General features: G+C 36.6%; 5 protein-coding genes across 5 annotated transcripts; 2 read left to right on the plus strand and 3 right to left on the minus strand.

Annotated features, from left to right (window-relative positions):
* Window positions 1–517: 517 nt before the first annotated feature.
* LOC115760267 (E3 ubiquitin-protein ligase Ufd4) lies at window positions 518–13,019 on the minus strand. The gene is made up of 8 exons (XM_030701537.1): window positions 12,905–13,019; window positions 11,085–11,133; window positions 10,056–10,195; window positions 7,992–9,693; window positions 7,569–7,797; window positions 7,292–7,510; window positions 1,051–6,610; window positions 518–993 (listed from the first exon to the last, which is right to left on the minus strand). Exons 3-8 carry the CDS (start codon window positions 10,193–10,195, stop codon window positions 711–713), a joined length of 8,133 nt encoding a protein of 2,710 aa, XP_030557397.1. The 5' UTR covers window positions 11,085–11,133; window positions 12,905–13,019; the 3' UTR covers window positions 518–710.
* A 1,264-nt stretch (window positions 13,020–14,283) lies between these two features.
* On the plus strand, window positions 14,284–16,511 carry LOC115759901 (malate dehydrogenase, cytoplasmic). The gene is made up of 2 exons (XM_030701023.1): window positions 14,284–14,369; window positions 15,405–16,511. The coding sequence occupies exons 1-2, from the start codon at window positions 14,367–14,369 to the stop codon at window positions 16,401–16,403; spliced, it is 1,002 nt and encodes a 333-aa protein (XP_030556883.1). The 5' UTR covers window positions 14,284–14,366; the 3' UTR covers window positions 16,404–16,511.
* Window positions 16,512–17,438: 927 nt separating this feature from the next.
* On the plus strand, window positions 17,439–18,575 carry LOC115759902. The gene has a single exon (XM_030701024.1). It carries the CDS (start codon window positions 17,556–17,558, stop codon window positions 18,405–18,407), a length of 852 nt encoding a protein of 283 aa, XP_030556884.1. The 5' UTR covers window positions 17,439–17,555; the 3' UTR covers window positions 18,408–18,575.
* Window positions 18,576–19,538: 963 nt separating this feature from the next.
* Window positions 19,539–20,630, minus strand: LOC115759881 (ubiquitin thioesterase otubain-like). The gene is made up of 3 exons (XM_030700996.1): window positions 20,485–20,630; window positions 20,133–20,432; window positions 19,539–20,064 (listed from the first exon to the last, which is right to left on the minus strand). Exons 1-3 carry the CDS (start codon window positions 20,557–20,559, stop codon window positions 19,651–19,653), a joined length of 789 nt encoding a protein of 262 aa, XP_030556856.1. The 5' UTR covers window positions 20,560–20,630; the 3' UTR covers window positions 19,539–19,650.
* A 1,207-nt stretch (window positions 20,631–21,837) lies between these two features.
* On the minus strand, window positions 21,838–23,097 carry LOC115759958 (valine-rich protein). The gene is made up of 3 exons (XM_030701101.1): window positions 23,086–23,097; window positions 22,063–22,723; window positions 21,838–21,848 (listed from the first exon to the last, which is right to left on the minus strand). The coding sequence occupies exons 1-3, from the start codon at window positions 23,095–23,097 to the stop codon at window positions 21,838–21,840; spliced, it is 684 nt and encodes a 227-aa protein (XP_030556961.1).
* Between the last annotated feature and the right edge of the window lie 1,966 nt (window positions 23,098–25,063).

The raw sequence follows: 25,063 nt of genomic DNA on the forward strand, positions 1-25,063 counted from the left end.
ATTTTCCCCTATATAGTTGGAAAACTTGGCCGGCTCTTCGGCGATCCTAGCAAGCATATTCGCGAAACATTTGTGAGAAAAGTCAGGGCAAGCCAACACAGAGGCATTTTTCAAGTTGTCCTTCAATGGACGCAATGCTTTCTCCTGCTCCTTACCCTATGATCATTAAATTACAATTTAAAATAAAAATTAGTCAGGGCCCTAAGGCTACGTATCGCCTCTACCTTCTCCAGATCGGCTCGTTATCACATTCTTTCACTTTCCGCTAATTACATGTCCAGGATAGAGCAACGTCTCCCTGAGATAATTGATCCGAGGGACAGGGTAAGCGCCCGGAATGAAGTGCGCGTTGAGTTATCGGTAGTCGATGCACATGCGCCACACTCCCGTCTCTTCTTGACTAAGATGATTGAGTCGCGGACTACGTGACGCCTCAATGGCACCTGCCTCTTGTCTTTTGTTTGTCCTATATGTTTAGCCTTTCTCAGAATCCAATATTTAACATCAAGGCAATTTATTAAAATAAGTAATTATCCGACTAATTTTCTTTTTAGTTGAATTTATAACTAAGCAATTATTGTTTTACAATGTTTCGGACATTAATTGCAATTGTTATTTACCAGAACGTTTAGTATTTACATATTTTTAGATTTTTTAAAATATCTAAACCGGTTCAAATTTTAATTAACAATGTAAATAAACATACTTTTTTAATTTAAGTGAAAACCTTTCTCCTTAGTTGCTGTTAATAGTCGATCCTTCATTATTTCCTCAGACGGGTAGTCGGGAAGTTTCAAGTAATGAACACAAGTGTTCACTGATGGATAACTTCCTTGTCCAGCATCAACTTTGCGTACAACTGTAAGTCTGGGATGTAAATTGGCTAATCCTCCTGGAGGCAGGCTACTACAGCCAGTGGTAAATTGCAAAAAAGCTTTACGTTCAGTTCCCGATAAGCTTAACAGAACGTTAACAAAACGTAAAAATCCAGGACTAAACAATAAGAATTTAATTAGAAAAGCATTAAAATTGAAGTGATTGAAGCCATACCTATCTTTGGAGTAACCCAGTTTTGGCTCGGTGTACGCCATTAGATCTTCGCGGTTCCATTGGGGATATTGCTCGCCACATATCATCATTCTAGCCTCGGATGGATTAAATGCGGCTAGTTTAGTCAAAGGAAAAACTTCGCAAAACCCGTCATGAAATGCCTGCATTTGCTTGGCAATACCATCGTGTAACATAAAGTTGAGAAGCAATTCACAATATGCTTCTAGATTATTTATATTGACTTCAGTTGCATAACCATTTGGAATAAGCTCTGCATATGTGTATCCATACACAGACGAGCTAGGTAAATATGTAAAGGAAAGGGCCAAATCGTCCAGTGATACTTCTAAATTATTTTTAGTGCGCAATTTAAGATTCTTAACCAATTCACATTTTTCTTCCATGTTTAGACTTTCATCTAAATCAATTGCTTGTTTACGCATTAACAAGTCTTGTAGTTCAATTAAAAATTGATAGCGCGTTGGATCGATTTCTCTTAGGTTTTCAATGTTTAGAATTCCACTAAACCAGTTGAACTGTGTAAAATCCTCGTTTAAAACTTGAGAATATGTATTTGCAAACTCGGAATCTTTTGAAGCAACTGAGCTCGCCATCAGATCTTGGAAATGTGTATTGGCTTTGAGCTTTAAATCATTTCGTGATAATACTTTGTTGTGACAAAGTAATTGTAGAAAGGATTTTGACAAAGGCATATCAACAAGTCGCATATCCTGCAAAACTTTAGCTATGAAAACTCCAAAGAACCAAAAATACTTCGATACCTGCTCACATAGTTCGGAATTTTGTGGCAGAGGTGCTGGGAATAATCCATGCTCGCGCCTGTTAACATAATAGCCTATTGGTTTTGAAGTGTCTTCAATATTGTGAAATTGAGGTGTGTCTTGAGCTTCGGTTAAATCATCGTCACAAAGCCACATACACAAATCCGCTCGTTGAATTTCTGCAGCTACTAAAGCATAGAATTCAAGTGTTGGTCCCAATCCTGTGCCTTCTTCATCCAAAAATTCGACTTCAAGTACAGACTTTCGATTACAATGAGCTTTCATGACTTGAATAGCCCATTTTAGTAAATCCTTATTTCGTGGAACTTTGACCCGCTCGTGCTTTAAACGTCCAACTCGGAAGTCGTGCTGATCGTCTCGACGCGGACTCATAATAGGAATCCTTTGCCGCTCTGTTGTAATATCACGTTGAGATTGTAAACAAACAATGCTTCTAGATGCTCCGAATGCAGTACAGTTAAAATATAATTGTCTAGTTTCAAATGGGAATAAAAATGGGCAAGACTGATTTAAATCTTCGCACCAATTGGGAAGTGCGTTACTTGAAAGAACGAGAGGATCGTGAATTTGTTGTTGTAATTTATTGGTAATTTTTTTGCTCATGAATAGCTCAGCTGGTAAAAAGGAACGTTTCGGTGAATTGGTGCACTGAACTCCGCTTTCAATTTCACATTGATTGAGTGCGTTGATTTGGGTTAGCAATTCAAGAACGTCCTCAACGGAGCATAAAGTATTATCTGTAATGCTCAATCCTCCATGCACCGGGGAATTAGGAGATAGTGTAGAAGCTCCGCTTCTAGATGAAACTCCTGGCGTTTTTTGACCTTCTTCTGATTCCATATATGTAGATTCTTTAACTGTTGGAAATGTTTCTCTATAAACAATTGTGTATGTTGGTTCCCATAATTTGCGAAATTTATCATTTTTATTCATTTGACTATTTTGAAGCAGTTCCTGTACGGCTCGAAATATAGTCCACTCACTATTATCCAAGTCAATTTCAACATCTGGAACTCCTCCCACACCTGGGCCACGTAATTTCAAGCCGAGCATTGTCTGATCAGCAGTTATTTGCCCGCTTTGCTGAAAGTTTTCCAAGTTTGTGTCTGGCGCACAAATTTCCAAATCAGAAGTTTGATTCACATTTGTACGACCCGGCCTGGGATCGAAAGCAGGTATTAAGGCGGAAAACTGCCTTTTTAAAACAAATTCGTCATCCCATGATTTGCGCTTGCTTACACCTGCCAATCTATTTTCCAAGGATTCATCATCCATAAATGTTAAAAGATTTCGCGAAACCATAACTTGTAAAAGTGTGTTTCCCACTTCTTCATACTCATCCTCGTTTTCTTCTTCGTCATTTTCTTCCTCCATATCATCTTCATCTTCCATGTCGCCCAGCAATGTGGGGGCTCTGCAGCTTTCTAAAAAGTCTTCTAGAGACACTTGTTCACTATCACTCGAAGTAGAAGTTAAGCTCATTGTTAACGTTGGATTAACAGATGATGTCGCCTGTTGACTAACTTTTTTATTAGTGGGATTCGATGATGAAGTGTTGTCTCCATTATTAGATGAAAGACTAGGATAGCTTTGCGCTGTGCTTAATAAACCGGAATGAAAATTACTCGATAAAGCCAACTTTACTAAGCTTGTTACAGAGTTGGGTCCTCTGGCAAAAAATGAGCTTGCTCCTACGTTCTGATTACTATGTTCGTTTTTATTAACATTCGTGTTGTTTGACTGATTTCCAATATCATTGTTGGTATCTTGTGAAGTCCGACGACGCGCAATCGCTGTGAATGTTTCTAATAAACCAGTATGTACTGCCACTTCTGACGTTGATGATACTTCCGAAGATGTCGTTAAGTTGGGCACGCTGATGCTCATTTGGTTAGAGACGGAAACAACATCATTTGAAATTTGCGGATTAATAATATTGTCGATTTGAGCTGGGAAATTTGAAATTTGTGACGTGCTATCTGAACTATCCAAATTTTGGCGAGGTGTAGAGGAATTCACCGCTTCGTTACTCGCACCATCCAAGGTGTCAGTTTTTTGAAGACTGTCATGTTGTATTAGTACCGAGACCTTTGCATTCCCTTTCGGCTCCGATGACACGTTTGAACGAGGTATGTGTAGCTCATCAGAAGATAGTATGTTATTAGTGTTGTTACGTAACATGTCTACACCATCACGCATTTTATCTATTATTTCGCGAGTTTCGGTTGGGAGCTGTGAAACACAATGAGAATTCGATGAGTTTATTTGCCTTAAATTTATCAACAGCCCTTTTGCCAAATTGTTAACCGAATTATTAGCATTCATTTTATTGTTTTCTTCAATATAAGGTCTTCGTTTAATATCCTTTGATACGACAGAAGTACCCTCGCTTGGCTTTGTGCTACTGGCTTCCTTTGAAACTTCAACAATTGACAAGCTCTCTGAAATGGGGGCCAAGTCTGACACATTATTTAAGTTAATTGCTTGCATTGAATTATTAATTGTAGAAAGATCTGCAATATGTTGTAATTCACGAATTAAGGGTGATGGAATATTCGTTGTAGCTAAGGATGTTTGATCGGAACTAGCTTCATCGTATTGAGCTTGGGTTTCCTTTTTTAAAGCCGCGTTCGCTTGGTTGGTTGTAATGTGAGTCTTCGCTGATATGAATACATTTTCTGCAATGGTCTCTACAGTTTGTTTCCAAGCAAGGTTGTCAGCTGAAACAGTTTGATTGGATGCATCTTCTGGGTTTTTATTTATCTCGGTAGCTTCAGGAAGAGATGGGGTGGAGCTAGATTTTCGAGATGTTAGCACGTTTGTCTTATCCGTTTTTTTTGGTACAGGACCTGAAGCAACTGGTAGAGTTGAATTAACTCCTTCGAAGATAGAAACACTTTCTAAGTTTGCCAATTTTAAATCGTATTTGCCTTCAGCACCCATTCGATAAGAGTTTCTAACACCATGGTCCCACTTTACATCAATCCAACCATTGTGTATTTCTCCAGTTATAGTACCTTGACACGAACCATCCTGATCATCCCAACGCCAATCGACTCCACGAACTACTCGTGCTCCACTAGTAATATGTTTCAATTGAGCTCGGATTTGGCGTCGCTCACGCCGTGTTTTAGCTTCTGCTTCTTTTATGGTTTTGCCAATATCATCACAAACACCTACGACGCGTCCGTAAATTTCCAATCCACTTAAACTCAAATAATGTGTTTGACCAGATGCATTTCGACCATTTTGCTGGATCCTAATATGACGATATCCTTTTGTATCATCAGAAGTACAAACAATGGGCCAAGTAGCTGTGCTTCCCGGTTCTGCTAAGCTTTTATCATCAACATGACTTATAAGAGTAGTCCAGTTAATACCGTCCTTTGAAGCTTGTAAAAGCCAATTTCTAAGTGCAGAACGTCCATATCCACGAGCATGCCGCAAGGTGTATGCAGTAGGCACAATACATACTCCAAGGTCGATTGAAAACCAAGCCTTTTTGTTATCTTTAGTGTGACAGTTCAGAGAAACAGCATCACGTGACAGTATATCTTCTAGTTTTCCATACGGCAACGTTTTACCCTCTGAGCTGGTGACTTGCACAAGACCGTATTGTGCAGGATTGACCCATTCACATGTTCTTCCGTTCGATCCGATGTAATAGATTAAACCCTCTTCATCGAAATCAAAATTGTATGTAAACGAAATATCTTGTTTCTGTTCACGCAACTTTTTTAAGTATAAAAATGTAGAGCGATCAAGGTCATACCATTGCTTAGCGACCATTTTTAGTAAGTATTTTGCAAGCTGGCCAACTGTTGCTAGGGGTTCTACCTTTAAAGTGCGACCCGTTCTATCAAAAAGTGTGCTTTCAGAAGAAGCGCGCTCCAGCCGAAATCGTAGTCGTTTCTGAAGTATTTGTAGGCCGTAACCAGTTCCTGGTGCGTCATACAGAAACAATGGAAGTTTCTCAGTGCTTTCCAATACAGCAACAAGTTTTTGTATTAAGATACTAGCCGTATTTTTCGTATTATATATTTTTGATTCATCGCACTCTCCAAAAATGCATTTTTTAAATATATCAATGCGTTCCTTTAACATTTTATTTGTTTTGCAGCGGGACGAATTAAATTCCCAATAGTTATTGGACAAAACTGCAACCAATGCTTGCACAAGGCCCGACGAGTGCATTTCATATGCACTCACGACGCCATCCTCATGAATTAATTGGGAAAGGTTTGTTAGTGCCGACACTAGGATTTTCGACCAGCTGCTGTTGCAACACGAACGTTGCTCCTCAATAGCAAAATTAATTTGCTTTACGATAGCAGCCAATTTTGCAACAGCGCCACGCGGTGTTACTTGAGCGGTCTTAAAATATTTATTATAAATTTCACGAGAAACGTTTGACACTTGAACCTTTTGAATGTCTGTCTTTGACTTTGTTTTTTTCTTTTTTTCCGTAGCCCATCCCGAGGCAAAATCTGCACCTAACGACGTTTCCGCTGTGAACGTATGCTTTGTGCCTCTGTTACTTTCAAAGATAAATCCTTGCACATCATCTTGCAATATCGTCACTTGGTGACCTTCGGTGTTGTGAATTTGCAATTGATTAGGTTTATGTGATTGCAGCACCCAATTTCCCACCACAAGTCTTAATACAGAAACTGTGGGCAATATAGGCTGTGATGGCGTGCCAGGGCTCACGCTGGATCGTGCTCGAACAAGTTTTTCTAGAAACTCACCACGATTTTCTGCAACAAAAATATTATAATTTAAAACTAAATGTAACACACATCTTGATATTATTTTGCATTTTGCTAACACAATTATACGCTCAAACTTTTAAGAATTCTAAATGGCGAAGACTTTTTGTATTTATTAGCTGTCCGATTCTTGCGTTTAACTGATGGGTCTAGTCACCATATTATTAAATTTATCAAGGCAACTGATGGAACTGTTTTCGGGATGCGTGTAGGTGTGTTGCACTTCGTTGCATCGGGGTTCACACGACAATAAGTAAAGAAGTTCTTTTAAATTTTTAACCATGTCAGCAACGGAAGAGACGGCAGCTCTCTACCTTGCCATTTTATCTGCTTCGTAGTTAGAGTCGGTATCGGAGATAAGGAGCTTAACCATCTCCTGTTTAAACCGGATCATCGCTTGGCTGTCAGCATATATACACATAAATTTGCTAGCTTAGAAAGCATTACCTATTTTACGAGTTATTACCTTACTCTCATAATATATTTCTAGAACTTTGTTGCCCTCTTGCTTATCTATTATGTACCATCTATCTGCTGTATGATCTTTTTTGGTTTCTAACATACATATTATTTAATATAATAATTATTATTTAATATAGCATAAGTGCTAGCTCTGTTTATAGCTAATCCAGCACAGCGCACAGATAACGAACTGTTATTTATATTTACCAGAGCTATCGTTTCCATTTTCTGGACTTCCACTTGAGTACATCGTTGCTAATTTCCCATCAAGTATAAATCGGAACCAGCCATTAGAACCATTGGAAAGCTCTAACGCGGCCGAATCTGACCAAACATATAAACAATCACGGCCTCGGCATATGCTCCAATCGCGCCAATGATAAGGCTTGCCTTGGAAAATCTCTTTAGCATCCTCAACCAAATCATCTACAATAAAATATTTCACAAATTTGTTTTCGGATTAAAGAAAAAATAATTAGCTTACCGGGGGCTGATCTATGGGCCATACAAAAGGCTTGTCCTTTTTGTGTTGAGCACAGATCTGACGAGCTTGACGGGAATTGAGGTGAGCTATTGTTGTCACCCTGATCCATTAATGCTTGTACTTTGGAAAATACTCCCAGTCTCGCGAAATGCTCAAGAAATTCCTCTTGCGTCTTACACATAAGTTCCTCAATAATGTTTAGAATTATTACGTGCCCATCTTCATCATCCTGCAAAACAAAAAACAGAGCATTCCATAAATAAAAGTTATGTTTTATGTGCCTTAATGCCTTTAAAACGTTTGCTTGTTAACACAATTTTTTAATTTGAACAATGCGTTGCGGTAAGAGAGACTGGCGAATTGTTGCTTTGGTAATCAATTTATCTTAAAGACTTGATTTATAATTAATTTTCAATTATTTACCTCGCTATCCAAAACGCTGGCGATAACTTCAGTCAACAAGTTTCCAACACTTTGAGTGGCTCTTGAAGTTGTCGGCTCATCACACTTTTTGCAGATGCTTTTAAGAACCGAGGGATGCGCATATTGTACAATTTTTTTAATTAGTCCCAAGCTAGCTCGCCGTACACTAGGTAGCATAGAACTCTGAAATGTCTGACAAAATATGGGCAAAAGTAGCTTTAAATAGATAGGTGCCATTTCAGGGTCACCGCGTGGTTCAATCGACGTTTGCATTTGTCCGTCCTTGCTTGCAAGTATATGTCCAGAAGACATCCATTCTCCAGGGGATTGTAAAATAGCGGCAACTTCACGGTGACCATCGTCTGATCTTTCACGTGCTTTATCTAGCGGTGTTTTTCCATCTTCATCACGTAAATCTGGATAAGCTCCAAATTTGAGCAAAATCTTTGCGATACCGGGGCGCCCAAAGCAGGCAGCATAGTGAAGGGATGAGCTCCTTTGGCCTTTGTTAACATCTGCTCCCTTTTCACATAAATATTCAACCATCTCTAAGGTTCCAAAAGCAGATGCCCAATTTAACAGAGTCTGCCCTACGTCGTCCATACAATTAACATCAACGCCGCATGTTTCGATTGCCTCCTGCAAAGCTTCAGTATCTTTAGATCGTATGCAGTCTATCAATTGGCGATGAGTGCGGTCAGTACTAGAGTCGTTTCTTTTTGGTCGCGGAGCCAATTGACTTTGACTGGAGTTTCCGCTTCCCCTGTTTAAGGCCTGACGCCCTTCAAACAGAAGAAGAAGCAATAAATCTGCAAAGCGCATGCAGTCAAGAACGCATCTTTCATCACCTTTTAAGGCTCTTTCAATTGCATCAGGCAGCTGAGACCTTAAAATATCGCGCGTTATTGAGGGAGATCCACGACACAAAGTTGACAAAAGCGAAATTGTTGTTGAAATGGATTGAGGCGATCGAAGTTCACTTGATTGAATTTTGCCAGCTGTACTAACGGACGATCCAGAAACATTCTCATTTAGTCTGTCTGAGTTCTGGTTTGTATGAAGAGGTCCACTTAACTTTGATGCAGTTAGGGGGTGACTGTTGCCGCTGCCACCTGCGTTTTCCAGACGTTTAAGCAATTCCGTAACCAGACCATATTCAGCAAGGGGAGCTGGATCAATCCATTTCCTTGTAAAGCGATCAGCCACAGAGGCAAAGCATTTCAGGGCACCATCCGATACTAATGCATCTTCATGTTGTAATAAAGTGCTCAAACTTTCAACGCAATTTTCTATACAAGGTGAATTGGGTTCCACTTTAGTACAGAGACGTGAAACAACAGCCATGGCAGAATGTAATGTGTCCTTATGAACTTGGGATCCACAGTCTCGAATAAATGATAAAACACAATTCAAGCCACTGCCCTCAAAAACTGCTCCTGCTTCCCTACTGCAAATAAGTTCAAGAACTTTAATGCATTGCTCTGCAAGATCGCGCGATGTTCGTGAAGAAAGATCTGCTACAACTAAACGGTTGCAGATGGCTTTAATAGCGCCATCAATTGAAACAATTCTTCGTGTACACTCCGCAGACACATCCAGATAGTATGTTATGGCGCGTGCAGTAACTTCAAGTACATTTTCCGGTGCAAGCTCATCTAAAAATATCTTGCAAAGGGCTGGCAAAAATGTACGAGGCGGACAACTGAAAAAATAAAACGAACACAATGAGTCCAAAGAATAAATTTATAACATGTATAAATAATATCCGATTTATGTTTTCTCTGGAATTTTCTTATATATAGCTATGCGAATTAGATTAATCCCATATCATAAGCATTTCACCTAGTTGATTATTACCCAGCTCCGCTCCTAAATTAAAATAAAACATTTTCCTCAAAGTACATCCTATTTTTGAATCCACTAATATAAAGTTCAATACGATAGGACTATAAACATCATAGGTCTTTGGAAATAAATGAATGTACTGGCAAATGAGGGATGGTTACAAAGTATCTGTCCAATTAGTTTAAAACAATGTTTTTTTGGTAGCTAAAACCAATTTACCTTTCGAAACATCGATCCACATTATCAGACATCAGAAGAAGCATACATAGCTGCTCTAATGCAATTAATTGCATATCTCTTTCATCTCCTTGCCCCATGGACAACCACTCCAGTAACGTTTCTGGATCAACATCGCCCATCTGAAATCAATTATTTTATTAATAATAACAATTAAAAGCGCTTCAGTCGGAAGATTCCGAACAGAGAATACATTGAATCTTTTTTAAACAAAGCAAGCCATTAACAAATTTATGCTTAGATAGAATTATGGTATTCTAAAAACCGACAGCTTTTAATTTACATCCTATATAAGTGGTGATAAATCATCTGTATATACTATTCTAGAAAATACATGTCAAGTTTGATTCTATCTCCTAAAACCTATAAGATTTGCACAATAATAGAATTTCGATATCGATTTATATTGCTTAATGATTGCTTAGAAATGGGGAAAATAAGCGGGCACTAGGAGGATCTACGTTGAAAATTGTAAGCTTCTTACTCTTATAGATTCTGAGATCGAAACGTTCATACATGTGGACGGACGGACTGACGGACATTGCAAGTCTCAGGCAGGCAACGTATATAACTTGAGGCTAACGAGTTGAAACTTGAAACACACATCTTATGCACCATTAAGAAGTTGATTTCACCCTTAGCCCTCTGAAAATATATAAAACGTGTATAATGGCAACGATAACGTGCCCCCGTTTCTCCACAATCGATATAAGTCGATTTCGAAATCCTCATTTTAAGCACATTCATTAGGTTTTAGCTGAAGTCACTAACTTTAGCCTCATATTTAATGCTGTTGTCTGTTTGCAAAAATGCAAACATTATACAGCAAAATAATATCTATTACAGAAAATCTAGATCGGTTAAATCGAAACACAAAAGTTATTAAAGAAAATGTGGTCAGATCAAATTTATTTTGACTCTCCTTGAAAAGTAAAGAATACACCTGATACCTGGTCTGGGGGACCTCTGCTCATTATATTTGATAGTTAGCTTATTCTCTACAATACTTACATTGACTTTTTAATTTCCAATAAAGTACACAATTTGGGGATAGCTATATCTGAAAATACGAGGAACACAAATTTAGTAACTTTTATTAAGTAAAAAAAATTATTTACCAATATCTATAAGTTTATAATAGAAAAGCAAGTCGACAGCGGCCGAAACATTCAAGATTTTCTTATCACATGTGCAAAAATGTATTCATAATTAACTTTTTCAGGCTTTTCTTATCACATGTGCAATGTGAAAATGTATTCATAATTAACTTTGGTCAGTCAGTCAGGACAAGCTGTTTTATATATAGATAAATAGCAATTCCTAAGGCTATAGCTCTATAAATGACTTTTTCTATTTTACAAGCAATCTGGGCAGGGAATCCACTGAAAGGAAACAAATGTTGCCAGATTTTCATATACTACAGAATAACCTACATACATATTTTAATTTGATGGCTATTGCTTTCAAAAGTTCCAATCAGAAAAGTGGGCGCGTTTATAGTTATGCACCAGAGTGTAGCTATAAAATTAAATATACTATTCAAGAAGCTAATTTTCAAAATTGGTGACTCTGGCCATTTCAATATCGAGTTTTATCGATTGCTTGGCAACTGGGCACGTTATCGATCAGCGGACTTACGGTAATGCGCGGGCACTAGGAGGATCTACGTAAAAATTTCAAGTCTCTAGCTTTTAAAGGTTCTGAGATGCTTGCGTTCATACATAAGGACGGACAAACAGACGGATATAGCTAGATCGACTCGGCTTTTGATGCTTATTAAAAATATATATACTTTATGGGGTCTTGGCTTCCTACGTATTTGTAAAACCAAAGCAACATCGGGCCACCGTATCATATAGCTGACATAGGAACGATCGGTTCCAGAGTAGGTTCTGGTATGAAAATCTTGTTTGTTTATCAAGATATCTTAGCGAAACTAGGCATTATAAGTTTCACCCCCCCCCCCCCCCTCCCCTCCCCCTGCCCACTCCCTCTTTGTATGCGAAATCTTATCAACATTGAACTGCTATATGATATAGCTGACATAGGAACCATCGGTCGAAAATTAAGTACTTTTATGGAAAACTTTTTTGTGTTAAGATAACTTGGGCAAAATCGATAAAAATTGATTTTGAATATGTCCCGGAATTTATAATAGCTGAAGAACTGTAATTTGGTATATAGCTACCATATAAATTCAGAATATATCACTTTTAGAATAACACCCCTCCCCTCCCCGCGCCCAACCAACAGCACCACACTTTCGACATCGACTAATATTCGCATTTTAGTAGCAATGTACATGCACGATTATTTTCTAAAATCAAAACATTGTAATTCTTTAATATTTCTGGAATCTTCCGAGAGTATATGATGTGTAGCTTTGCTTATGTCGTGAATTAATAGAAAGCTACATACGTATATATTAAAACAAAATATTTTTATACACACATGTTTGAAAGGCTAATATAGAATACTTTGCAAGTAAATAATTGATTTTTCACTTTGAAAACTATTAATTTTAAGGATTGTATTTGCTTTACGATCGTTTTTTCGCATTCTTTAGGCATTACAAGTTTTTTTTTACGCTTTTCATTTGCTCTGTCAATCTGTGCATAAGTGGATTTACATACATTCATACAACTCATATACATACACACCCAGTAATTGCGTTCTTATTTTACATTAATTTTGAGCAAAAGTATATGCACATTTTAGTAAGTTTTAGTGTTAATTAGTCTGTGAGAAGAACTTATTTTATAATAGGTGTTTATATTTTTAATGCGTTTGCTTCTGTGAGCTCACACAAAGCAAGCCAATTGAGTATTTACCTGAAGCAGCATAACTTGGCACTGCATATCTCCGGCCAATGAAAGTTTTTAGCTTTACTTAAATGCACATTTGCAAATTTTTCACAAGTTATTTCAGCATTAAATTTTATAATTTAATATTGCCTAAAATTAAATGTCTATTGAAAACACATAAATATGTTACATACATTCACTTAGAGCTGGGAACAATTCGATTTAGATCAAGTTGTATCGATTATTTATTCAATGGTTAGGAAACAATGTAACGACTATTAGTATCGCCAAATATTATTTCGTTATTAAGCATATGCTATACCATTCACGATCATTCCGGTTAGAACTCTAAGAGATTTTACAAATTTTAAAAAAAATTCTTATTCACTATGTGACTTCACACGATATATTCAGCTGTCTCAATAAAAACATACACTTACGTTTAAGTAATGTGTTACATTTGGTAGTATCGGCAGCGTCGATATTTATTTATTAGGTAGTCTAAGTATCGGTAGGTTGGCAAACTAACAAGAGTGCCCCAAAAGCGGGAGGATTGCAACGCCACCCACGCGATCCACTGCGTAAAATATGTACCCGGCTGAGGATAAATATAAGCCTTGAATATTTATTGTGGCAAACATTTCACACTTTAAAAAATGGTTTGTGCCGAACAAAAATTTAAAAAATAGATATATATATATACATTACTAGTTTCAACATAAAAGTAAAATGTAAATTTTTTATATATAAAACTGTTTGTCCTGACTGACTGACTGACTGACTGCCTCACTGACTGATTGATCAACGGACAGCCCAAACCGTAAAAGCTAGGAAGCTTTTCACTGCAGTTTCCTTATGTGCACGTTTAGAAAGGAATTTCAAGAAATTCCAACCGCAAGTGTGGAAAAATCGCGAAAAATCCAAAAATTAATGTGGTACCCTCAAATATCCTATATAAACATAGCTCAAAATTTCTCACCCCCATAAATCGGTCAAAACTCAACCGCTTTCCATAAAGGTTTGGCCCTTTGTTCATGTTTTGGCCTCAAGCTCATTTGGCATATAAATCTGGAAACATAACTCTTACTCAATATTCATATGCGAAAATGGTGTCTTCAAATATCTTATACAGACATAGGTAAAAACTGCGCCTCCGATGAGATCAGCTCTATTCTATCAGCTATTTTTAAAATTCACATTTTTTCACAACACCTCGTATGGCTGCTGTTTGTAAATATGTTAGATGTTAGTTGCCAATGTGAACGCAGTTTCACATCTTCAACAGATTTCATTCGCTTCCCGAAAATGTACTCAGTGTGAATTGACTATCGATTACATTTGTTGATAGTTCTGGGTAATGTATCGGTAAGCTATCGGGAGTCGGTAAAACATGGTAGATACATCGATTTCAATGTACCTTACATCACTACTTTATATCAATTATTGTAGAAGGTCTTATTTTTCGGTTGGAGAGACAATATTATAAATAATGGTAAGATTAAGCAATAAAATGTAAATTAACACAGCTATTTTTATTAAGTCACATACGTTACATGCATAAATAATATGCGGTTGCTTGAATTTCGGTAATTAAAACAAATAACATTCATTTGACCTTATTTATTATAAATAACAAATACAAGCAAAGTCTTCATAATTGAAAACGGAGCTTTTTGACAAATCTCACACATTGAATGTCATATATATATTTTATATACATGCATTTGTATTATATATGAGACATGAAATAATTATAACTACTTAGGGTAGATAATATTTATGTAAGAATTCAAATTTTAATAACAAACCTTTGAACCTAAAAAGCGATAATTGTGTTCCAAGAAGAAGAAAATCATAGATTTAACCTTTAAGTTGGTTCTATCAACGTCCGGCCGAATAATCGCAATTTACTAAATTAAATTCACTCGCTAAATACTTGAAATAACAGCAGGAATATAAATTCGTGTACATCCGTGTCCTTTAGTCTACATAGAACATGGCAAAAAATGGCTAAAGCAACATCATTTATTAGTTAGAAAAATGACCTACATATCGAACAGACATTTATTTACAAGTCGGCTTTATGACGGACAATCGCTATATTCAACAGCCTATTGCTAGGTAGCATAATTTGTCAGTAAGATTACAATGCATGTCAACAAGTTACGAGCTAAGTTTGCGTTTGACGTCTGAAGATTAACGCACTGATTTGGGGTCATGCGAACTCAGCTATTCTTCTATTATCTACTTGTGCTTATCACCACCGGATTACTTAATGCCATATTCAGACAAGGCTCATCTGTGTTACTCTCATTTATTTGAGATATGATTATTATCTCCTAGTTATAGTAGTTGTAGGTAGGACTCTAGGACTTTAGGAGTATTTAATAGATTCAGGTTGAGCATATTACTGGTGCCAAGAAGATGGCTTAATGATTAAGTATTTCACTGTATCTTAAATAGATTATGCAATCCCTAGCTGATATATATTTATAATAATTTGAATTCTGTCTCTTAATTTTGACAGGCTGAACCGATTCGTGTTGTTGTTACCGGTGCTGCTGGCCAAATAGCTTATTCCTTGCTATACATGATCGCAAGAGGAGAAGTTTTTGGAAAGGATCAACCGCTTATTTTGCATCTCCTGGATATTCCGCCAATGGTGGGAGTCCTGGAAGGTGTTGTAATGGAACTTTCCGATTGCGCATTGCCTCTATTGCGCAAAGTTGTGCCTACAACGGACCCACTAGTAGGATTCAAAGATGTTTCGGCAGCTTTTCTTGTGGGTGCTATGCCCCGCAAGGAGGGAATGGAACGCAAAGATTTGCTATCCGCTAACGTAAAAATATTCAAAGTACAAGGCGAAGCTCTTGACAAAGTGGCGAAAAAAGATGTTAAGGTTCTTGTAGTTGGAAATCCGGCGAATACCAATGCGTTAGTTTGTGCCAACTACGCACCATCGATTCCACGTGAAAACTTCTCAGCCATGACTCGCCTTGACCAAAATCGTGCATCATCACAGATCGCAAATAAGCTCGGTGTTCCAATTACTCATGTTAGTAATATAATAATTTGGGGTAATCACTCCTCTACGCAATACCCAGATGCTAGCCAAGGAAAAGTCCTGATAAACAATGAATGGAAATCTATCGTTGATGCACTTGGCGACAATGCCTATCTCGAAGGCCAATTTATTGACACCGTTCAGAAACGTGGCGCAGCTGTTATTGCAGCCCGCAAAATGTCGTCAGCCATGTCGGCAGCAAAGGCTGCATGCGACCATATGCATGACTGGTGGAATGGCACAGCCCCAGGAAAATTTGTATCCATGGGTGTGTTTTCAGATGGCAGCTATAACTCGCCGAAGGACGTGGTGTTCTCATTTCCAGTAGAGATCAAAAACAAGCAATGGAAAATAGTTGAAAACTTATCCGTTAGTAGTTTTGGACAGACAAAGCTGGACTTGACTGCAAAGGAATTGCAGGAGGAAAAAAATGAAGCATTGTCCGTATTGGATTCGAATTGACTAGCCGGCGGAGGGGACTCAAAATTGTAAGGAGCTTCTGAGCCAATTGCATATTTTGTGTTTGTTTGACAGCTATTTTACGTGTTATGCATTTATAAAATGTTTATACAATGTTTGTAAATAATATAATAAATAAAAATATTCCATGCTACGTAATAATTAGTTTTTTTACATTTTTATTGTACGCATCATCAAGGCCTCAGCGAGTTCAACACGTTTCAAATGATTTTTCATATAAATCTTTGGAAATAAAATTGAACACGAAAATTGACCCGTCAAATCTTTGACCCCCATTTCTACCAAGAAGAAAGGCATTTTTCGAAAAATGTCAAACACCCCTCAAAGGAATTTGAACAAAGATCTTTGAAATTGAGTTTGAGGCCGCTCCAATAGTATAAAAAATAGTTTCATACAAACGTTTTTTGCGATTTTTTAACACACGCAGGTGGACTTCCCCAAAACACCGTCTTAACGTGCGACCGCCTCACATAAGGTAAGTATAGTGAAAGTTCAGGCTGCCAGCTCTTTCGCTTTTGGCTGTGCGTTGGTCGCCAAACAGTCAGTCAGTCCGAACCAACATAGAGAAATAAAATTTGTTCCGTAGTATGTCTTGTGAACTTACCCATTTGAATTTGTTAAATGTATATCGGCAATCGATAAGAATCGCTACAAATCCTGTTTTTAAGCAATTTTCTTAGGTTTTTGTAGTTGCTTGTTTGTAGAATACGTATATTCTGTACAAGTATCTTTAATTTTTAGTCTATGGCTTCCCGTAAGTAAAATAAAAAATCAATTTAAGTCACCAATTCAAGACACAATTTAAAAGCAATAAAATAATATGTTTTGGAATTTTAAGAGAAGCTGTGTTATCGAATTTTTTGGCATGAGCTCATAAAACATGATGAGACGTTAACGCGTAAATTAAACAGCTACCAAGTGAGAACGGCTTGAAAATTTTAATTATAATACTAATATATAAACGTTTACCAACACTATTAAAAAAATTGTAAATAATAGAGTAAGAAAAAGTTTTATGCTAAAGTAAAGTGTCATTGTATCAAATATTCTCGAAAAGATCCATCTAAATCAGCCTTGGGAGTGAATTTATTATATTATTTTGTTCAAAAAAATTGGCAAAGACAACAAAGAAATATGTCAACAGAGGAGCTGCCAGCTGATTTGGATAAGCTGAAAATAACTCCAAAAAATGAACATAAAAAATTATGTGATAGAAATCCATTTTATACTTCAATTGCAATTTCGAATAATCAGACAAATGAGGCACCTATTCAATGTACAAAACAAATAATTCATCGTAAAATGCGTCGAATTCGGCGCAGGTCCGAAAGCAACATGGACGACTTTCAATGTAAAAAATCAGATGCTCCAGTTGCTGCGGATAGTTTTGAAATTGTGAATCATCTGCGCTGCCTGCCCGGAGTGAATAAACTGCAATTGAAAAGAAGCAATATTCCATCGAAAAGAAATTTGCTGCGCGAGCCTGTATTACGGATCGCACACGACAATCTACATACGAAATGCGGGCTTGGTACCCGTGTCCGTCGAACGATTCCCTTGAGCTTCGATGAAAGGAATCACACAAATTTTCATAAGCCTCGAACAAATATTTGCATTAAATCCAGTACAAACGGCATTTGCAGCTTTCGGGATCTGATAAGTGAATGCAATATCTTGCTCGATGAGTCTAAGTCCAAAAAGGAAACCTTGGACAACAGCCAGCACCAATCCAAGAACTTTATGCTATGCCAAACAAGAGGAGCATCCGCACAAAAAGGAATTGGTCACAAGCCCAACTCACGTGACCCAACTAGCATTACCTCAGGCTCCAGACTCTCATGCTCCCAGGAGGCAAGCAACAATGCACACAACTCCAGCCCGAGCAACTGCGACGATGTCACAATTGTTGAGCTGGCCAGCTATTTCGACACCATGGTGCACATTCCTAAGAAGATGTCGTCGATGGCGGAGATGATGTATATTTAAGGATTGGCACTGCCAAAATTTTGTTGGATTTACATTTGTGAATATTTTAACTTGTACATAAGCAAAATATATTTGAATGAGTGTCATTAGGTTAAAACTAAGCGTTATAAACTGTACATGCATATTCTGATTAAATTATAGATATAGAAATTATTTAGTAAATGAATTTTAAATGAATCTTTGATTTGAAACAAATCTCATTTTATCGGCGTTCAATCTTTGTTCTAACATATTCATCTATAGTTCCTAAGGGAGCTATAAATAATAAAGTATTTATATTTAGTTAATAAGGTCTTATTTTTTTTAAATTTCAATTCCTTGTGCCCAGCTATGTAGGGGAATTTTAAAGTATGCGTATGCAGATTTCTGCATCGTTCTCGTTTCTATCGATGCCAGCCCAAAGAGCAGCTCGATCTGGGTTGCGCAGAGATCTGTGCGAAGAGATTTTTTGATCGAAAGCGACCCGAGAAACCCCTTCCCAAAATTTCGTCTCATAAAAGGTTTTGAGATCGAGGCGTCATATATACGGACGTGGCTAGATCGACTAACTATTAATGCTATTATGAATGCTACCAATGCTAATCAAGAATATATACGCTTAATAGGGTCGGAGATCTGGCCTTTTGCCTGTTACATGCATTTACGCAAAGCCATTTTACCCTTTTTACCCATTTTCAATGGGTTCAGGGTATAAAAATAAACATTTTAGTTAGGTGCTAACAAACTTGACACGCCTTCATTCACTGCTATAATATATGATATAAATTAAGTATTAAAACATTACGTTTTAAACAAGGTTCAAAGGATACCGAAAAAGGTATACAATATTTCCTTGCGTGGGTTAATATTGCCTAAGTGCATAAGAGAAAAATCGTACCTTTATTTTTCCTTTACAATTTGGTAATTGTTACCAATGCAATATCCTTTCAATTTTGGGTCCGTATGCTTCCAAAATCGGAACACAGATCCACGGCGATCCGCATTTCTGAAGGCAGGTTGGTGGCTGACTCTCTTGGTCGTATTATAAACAACAAGACGACTTCGGTAATCGCTTGGAACACCTTATCAAGCAGACTATCACTATAAAAAACTGAAGTCATCGTTGACACGATTGTCAAAACCAAGACTAAGAATGTTTCATGTGACGTTAGGTAATATTATATTTCTTAATTGACTAAAGTCTAAAGCAGTATTATGTACTATATATGCTGACAGTCGTACACATGTTTTTGCAATGTCAACTTCAGTTTGGATACAATATATCATAATGCCCTGGTCTATAGATAAGATAAACTTTTGGCTCTGATCCTTCAGGGAAATCATGCGCTTTCACTTGATCACCTTCCCCCCTGTCCAGGTACTCAACTCGCACGCCCACTCCCAGCGCTGTGCAGAGTGCGATGATATGTATGTGGTCGGATTCCTTGTACATGGGTTCGACTTCTTGATGACGAAACTCTTCAATGGAAAAGTCACCCTCTATGAAATGTTGATAAAAATCAGCGTCTTCCTGCAGTTTGCCTGATGTTATGAGACGCAAATAGACGACTACATAATCGGAATATCCCTGATCGTTAAATACAGTATGCAGTTCGGTTTTAACTTTTCCAGTTGTTTCCGCATCCTTTGGACAAACGCGCCTTATCACATCCATGAACTGGTAAGAAAAATAACAGCATGCAACACATGACCATAATAACTTTGTATAGCACACAATTCACTTACAGTTTCATGAAAGTCTTCCAATGTGAAACTGGGAAAGCCAAGTTGTACAAGCTTGTCCTTAGAAGCCTCGGCAAGTTTTTGAAATTCTTGGTAAGCACTGTTGTTGGTGATCAAATACTCTAAATATGAATAAGCAAATGCTCGAAAGAAACAATTTCCATCGGGACGAGTTCGTCGAATAAATTTGTATTTTTTGGAAAGCTCTTGAATCTTATCGGTAAAGATTTCGTCCCCATTATATTCCTCCTGTAAACAAGTCAGCGGCAGTTGCTCACTCACAAGAGGAGTTGTATCGCTGATCTAAAACCATTTGAGTTGTACATTAAGCATTGGGAGACATTGCTGTCCTTACTTCTTTTTCTATTTCTCGCTGCTGTTGTATGATTAATTCGTCGCGGTTGGCGTCATACTGCTCAATAGATTCCATGATTTCCGAAAGTAATATTCTCCCAAATATCACAATTGCATTCGTTGTGTGGACATAAAAAATACACCACAATGGATTAGTGGGGCCGTTAGAAAGAACCCAGAAAATACTACACATCAAAATACTAAACTATATATTCTAATAGGGGGATTCCAGTGACTTAAATAAGGCGACCGTTTCATTCCAGCATTCCGTTTAACAGATGAGCTCTTATTATTCAAGGTATAGCTCTATACAAAGGTTAATAATTATTAAATTCACTAAACATTAAACAGACTATATAATAAGTGGGACTATAAAATAGATTTAAATAACAAATATTAGTAACATTTCTTGCACAGCACAAATACAAGCCGACACAGAAAATTTACATCAAAACGGGCAACATTGCCAAAACGATTATTAAAAATAGTTTATTATATATTGAGTATATATATTGTAAAAATAAATAATCGACCCCAGTAACTGGCAAAATCAAATAACAAAAAAAAAAAAAAAATAGAAAAATGTATTTACCAAATTTGTTAGAAACCAACGCATGTCCAAAATAAAAGAGGAAAATAAATTCAATTCTTGGACCGTAGCTGCCCGAAGCCGACAATTATTACAATCACACACGATCCTCACTTCGAAAAAAGTAACAGCATATCAGATCAAAGAATTTTAGTGATATTAACGGGAAATGTACATGCGTTACCGCAATTTTTATTTATTCCTACCATGAAGATGAGTAAACAAAATGCATTTTTTGTGCTTGGTATCGTATCACATAGTAGGACTTAACATATAATATTATAATAAATCGAATGGATATGCTATTTTAAATACTGTGCACATTGTTAAAAAACTTTTATTAATAGAGTTAATGCCGTTTTAAAATATACAGCGAAATCATTATTATTATTTATTTTTGTGATGCACCTTTGAATGAAGGTTGTTGGTTGGATGAATCTAATGTTAAATGATTTTGAAAAGGCATTGGTTGCACCTGAATAAACTCAATTGGAAACGAAAATGGCAATTCATGTAATTTATTGCCAAAAGCTTGTGGGTTGAAATTAAATGATGTATCGTTATTAGCGACAATTATATTGAATGGAGACTTGGTCTCAAGGAGTTTGAAAGGAATAAATGTACTTTCTGCTGTTGATTGCTCCATGGAAGCAAATGTCTTTGAGTCCTCTCTATTTGTATGCTGATTAATTGGTTCCTTAAAAGTTTGATATTGTGATAAATCTGTTTGTTTTGAGGGAATTGGCTCTATATTCGTATGCTGATTTAATGGTTCCCTAAAAGTTTGATAATGTGATAAATCTGTTTGTTTTGAGGGAATTGGCTCTATATTCGTATGCTGATTTATTGGTTCCTTAAAAGTTGGATATTGTGATTTCATTGATAAATCTGCGTGTTTTGAGGCAATTTGTTTATTATGATAGTAATTTTCAGATGAAAAAACAGGACGATCGAATGTTTCCTCAGTGTCAGAACTAAATTTCGGCATACCTTGGTCTTCATGGTTTTTATAATATGCATGCTCATACCTGTATGGCTCTTGGGATTTAATGTAAACTGGCACTTTTCTTTCGACCTCAACGGTGAAGGGAACTGGAATTTTTTTTTCAACGGTTATTGGCACTTTGATTTCAACAGGATATGGAACAGTTTTTAGAACAGGATAAGGTTTGGGTACGTGTACAATTTGTTCCATGATTTTTTCAACAACATAAGGCTTAGATATATGAACTGGCCTTGGAACTCGAACAATCCTTTCAATTACTTTTTCTACAGGCACATGTACAATTTTCTCGACTGTTACGTTGACAATTTTTGGGACTTGCACAATTTTTTCAATGATTTTCTCAATTGGAATATGTACAATTTTTTCAACGGGATACGGCTTTGGTATGGATCTTATAACTTCTTTAACATGGTTATGATGATGATGGTGATGATGATGCTTGACTTTAATTTTAACAGGATCATCGTGCTTTTCTACCTCAATCTTTTCTGGTCCACCAACTGCTTCTTCACGACTTTCATAACGCTTAGAAGCTTGATACTGTCCATCTTGGTTGTCCGGCTCGTTAATGTGTTCGTGTATTTCTTCAAAAGTTTCGTAAATCTTTACTTCTTTATCTTCACTTGTGTGTAGATTGTTTTTAAGCTTTGTTGGTAAATTCAAAGATTTATTAAAGTGTGAGCGCTTTGCATGCTTGGACGCTTTTGCTTGACGCTTTTTTTTAGTACGACTTCTTCTGACTTCAATGTAAGTGCGATTTAACGGTAAATTCGAATCAAATTTACCGTACTCCTGAAACCCAGAATGAGTATTTAATGTGTTTAGGTTGGTATTCGTCATATTCCGATGATTTATAACATGTTTTTCCATTAAAATGGAATTAGCTCTTGTCTCTTCCGCAAGAAAAATTGATAAAATTAAAAATATCGAAGTTACGTAGGAAATCTGAAATATTTAAATATTTTTATACAGATATTAAAAGATTTACTGCTTGTATTGAATCTTACGCTTGCTGCCATTTTTGAAAAAAAATATTAAGTACAGTTAAATTATTTTTAAACTTTCGATGTTGATGTTTAACGATCTCCAGCAGCAATGAATATCTGAATGCTTCAATGGAGCATTTATAGTCGAACCAAACTCACATTTAATAAAAAATGTGCACTAACATTTATGCAATTTTGTTTTTATGTTTTTTATATGCTTTTAAGAGTAAGTCGAAAACACTAGTCAACAATTTTTTTTAAACCTTAACTTTTATATATAAATGAAATAAAAAATTGTTAACAATAAAAGAAAATCAATTGCATCTCTACAATAAAATGAATGCAGATATTTTCATTGCAGGTTCATTGAACGCAGATCTGTAACCGTTTTGCTTCTATTCAATTTGTTTATCTTATTAGCTGGATGTCAAGGTATCTGAGTAACAGAAACATAAACGGACCTTTATTCCGGGACAAACTGCATTTCTAATGCAGTTATCTTGACCCCCTCTTTGGTCATTTTATTAATTACCGTTCTTCGGTAGAGTCCTATAGTCCTATGTCCTATGATAGTTTAAAACTATTTATAATAAATTTGTTGAACATGCATTATTTATAATAACGGCTGCAGGACTACAACATTTATACAAACACAAATTTTGAATGTAATTGTCGCTGGGATACCACATATGTACATATTTGATTTTGTAATCTAGTGTAAATTATAAGAAAACACACAATGTAGATCAGCTCAACTCTCTTGAATTCAGGTAAAAAACCAGAAAACATACAGAAATATTTTATACGACTGAAGGCGCCTGATCGCGTGACTTCTGTCTATTTATACACATACATATACGGTATTTATGCATGCAGAAGGTATACACCCAGCCAAAACAGTTTAAAAACTTAACTTCCGAGTATACATATATACATACATACATGTATAAATATGTATGTACATATATACAAACATAAAATGTCTACTTACATACATAACTAAATCGAGGGTAGCCTTTAATGTTACTCGTCTTGGTAAGTCTGGTGCTGTTTATCATTTTCACTGAATCCATTGTAAATGGATTATAAATATAACAAGAACCCGATCCTTGTGTATTTCCGATCAGGCCGAGCTGAGGCGGTCAAGTCATGTTCGTCTGTGTGAATACGACGCACTTAAAAACTACACAAGGGACTTGAAAATTGAAATATATACTCTAGCATTTTAATTAATTTAAATTTGAATTTGTCGGAATCGTCGGTAGCTATAAAGTGAATGATACTGGATCTGTATATACTATAGCCATTAAAACCAAAGAGATTTGCCCAAAAACGAGAATTTCCATAGCGTTTCTTATCGATTAAAACGGAGCAAGTTATCGGTTATCGGTAACGAACTCGTACTGCGAGAGCACGAAGAGAACCTTCGTTGACAACTACAAATCTATTAGGTTTTAAGATCGACGCTGATCAATTCTAACCAAGAAAATATATACCTTATGGACTCGGAGATACCTCCTTCTCCTTGTTACATAAACTTACAAAAATGCAAATTGGTGCCACACAACCAATGAAAGGTACAATTTAAGGAATTATATACAAGATAAACAGATTTACAAATATTATATAGTACAATAAACGCAGACAATGTCATCAAGACAAGCCACTTAATAGTCTCATAACAAGAAGTGTAACCCTCGCATACAATACTATATACTCAAATAAAGGTAGTACGCTTGGCTAAATTTGCACTTTCCGGAAGGGCAGTGAAAAGAGATTTGAGCTATAATGTCTGTTGAAATCGAGTGCTATAAACTCTCGGTGAGATCATAATTCAGGATGTATATCCGACAGTCTACCGACAGTCTATATTCTCTTGAGTATAATTCCCCAAGAGAATACTTCATGGTCTTCCGACCACATTCCTTTTTTTGTGCAAACTTTTATAGTAGTTTTGTGCACAAGTACGCAAAGGGCAAAATAAGGCATTTGTGATCTG

Source organism: Drosophila novamexicana, unplaced genomic scaffold, assembly GCF_003285875.2.
Source record: "Drosophila novamexicana strain 15010-1031.04,08,12 unplaced genomic scaffold, DnovRS2.1 tig00000387-arrow-pilon, whole genome shotgun sequence".
Classification (NCBI taxonomy): Eukaryota; Metazoa; Arthropoda; class Insecta; order Diptera; family Drosophilidae; genus Drosophila; species Drosophila novamexicana.

Excerpts from the sequence above, each read along its gene's own strand:
- LOC115760267 (XM_030701537.1), bottom strand. The coding sequence starts at position 10,195 with ATGGGCGATGTTGATCCAGAAACGTTACTGGAGTGGTTGTCCATGGGG. Across the intron at positions 7,798-7,991 it reads CCAGCGTTTTGGATAGCGAG|GATGATGAAGATGGGCACGT; the intron begins GTAAATAATTGA and ends TTTGTTTTGCAG. Across the intron at positions 994-1,050 it reads CTGGGTTACTCCAAAGATAG|TCCTGGATTTTTACGTTTTG; the intron begins GTATGGCTTCAA and ends CTTATTGTTTAG.
- LOC115759902 (XM_030701024.1), top strand. The coding sequence starts at position 17,556 with ATGTCAACAGAGGAGCTGCCAGCTGATTTGGATAAGCTGAAAATAACT.
- LOC115759881 (XM_030700996.1), bottom strand. The coding sequence starts at position 20,559 with ATGGAATCTATTGAGCAGTATGACGCCAACCGCGACGAATTAATCATA. Across the intron at positions 20,433-20,484 it reads AGCGAGAAATAGAAAAAGAA|ATCAGCGATACAACTCCTCT; the intron begins GTAAGGACAGCA and ends AAATGGTTTTAG. Across the intron at positions 20,065-20,132 it reads TGGAAGACTTTCATGAAACT|TTCATGGATGTGATAAGGCG; the intron begins GTAAGTGAATTG and ends TTTTCTTACCAG.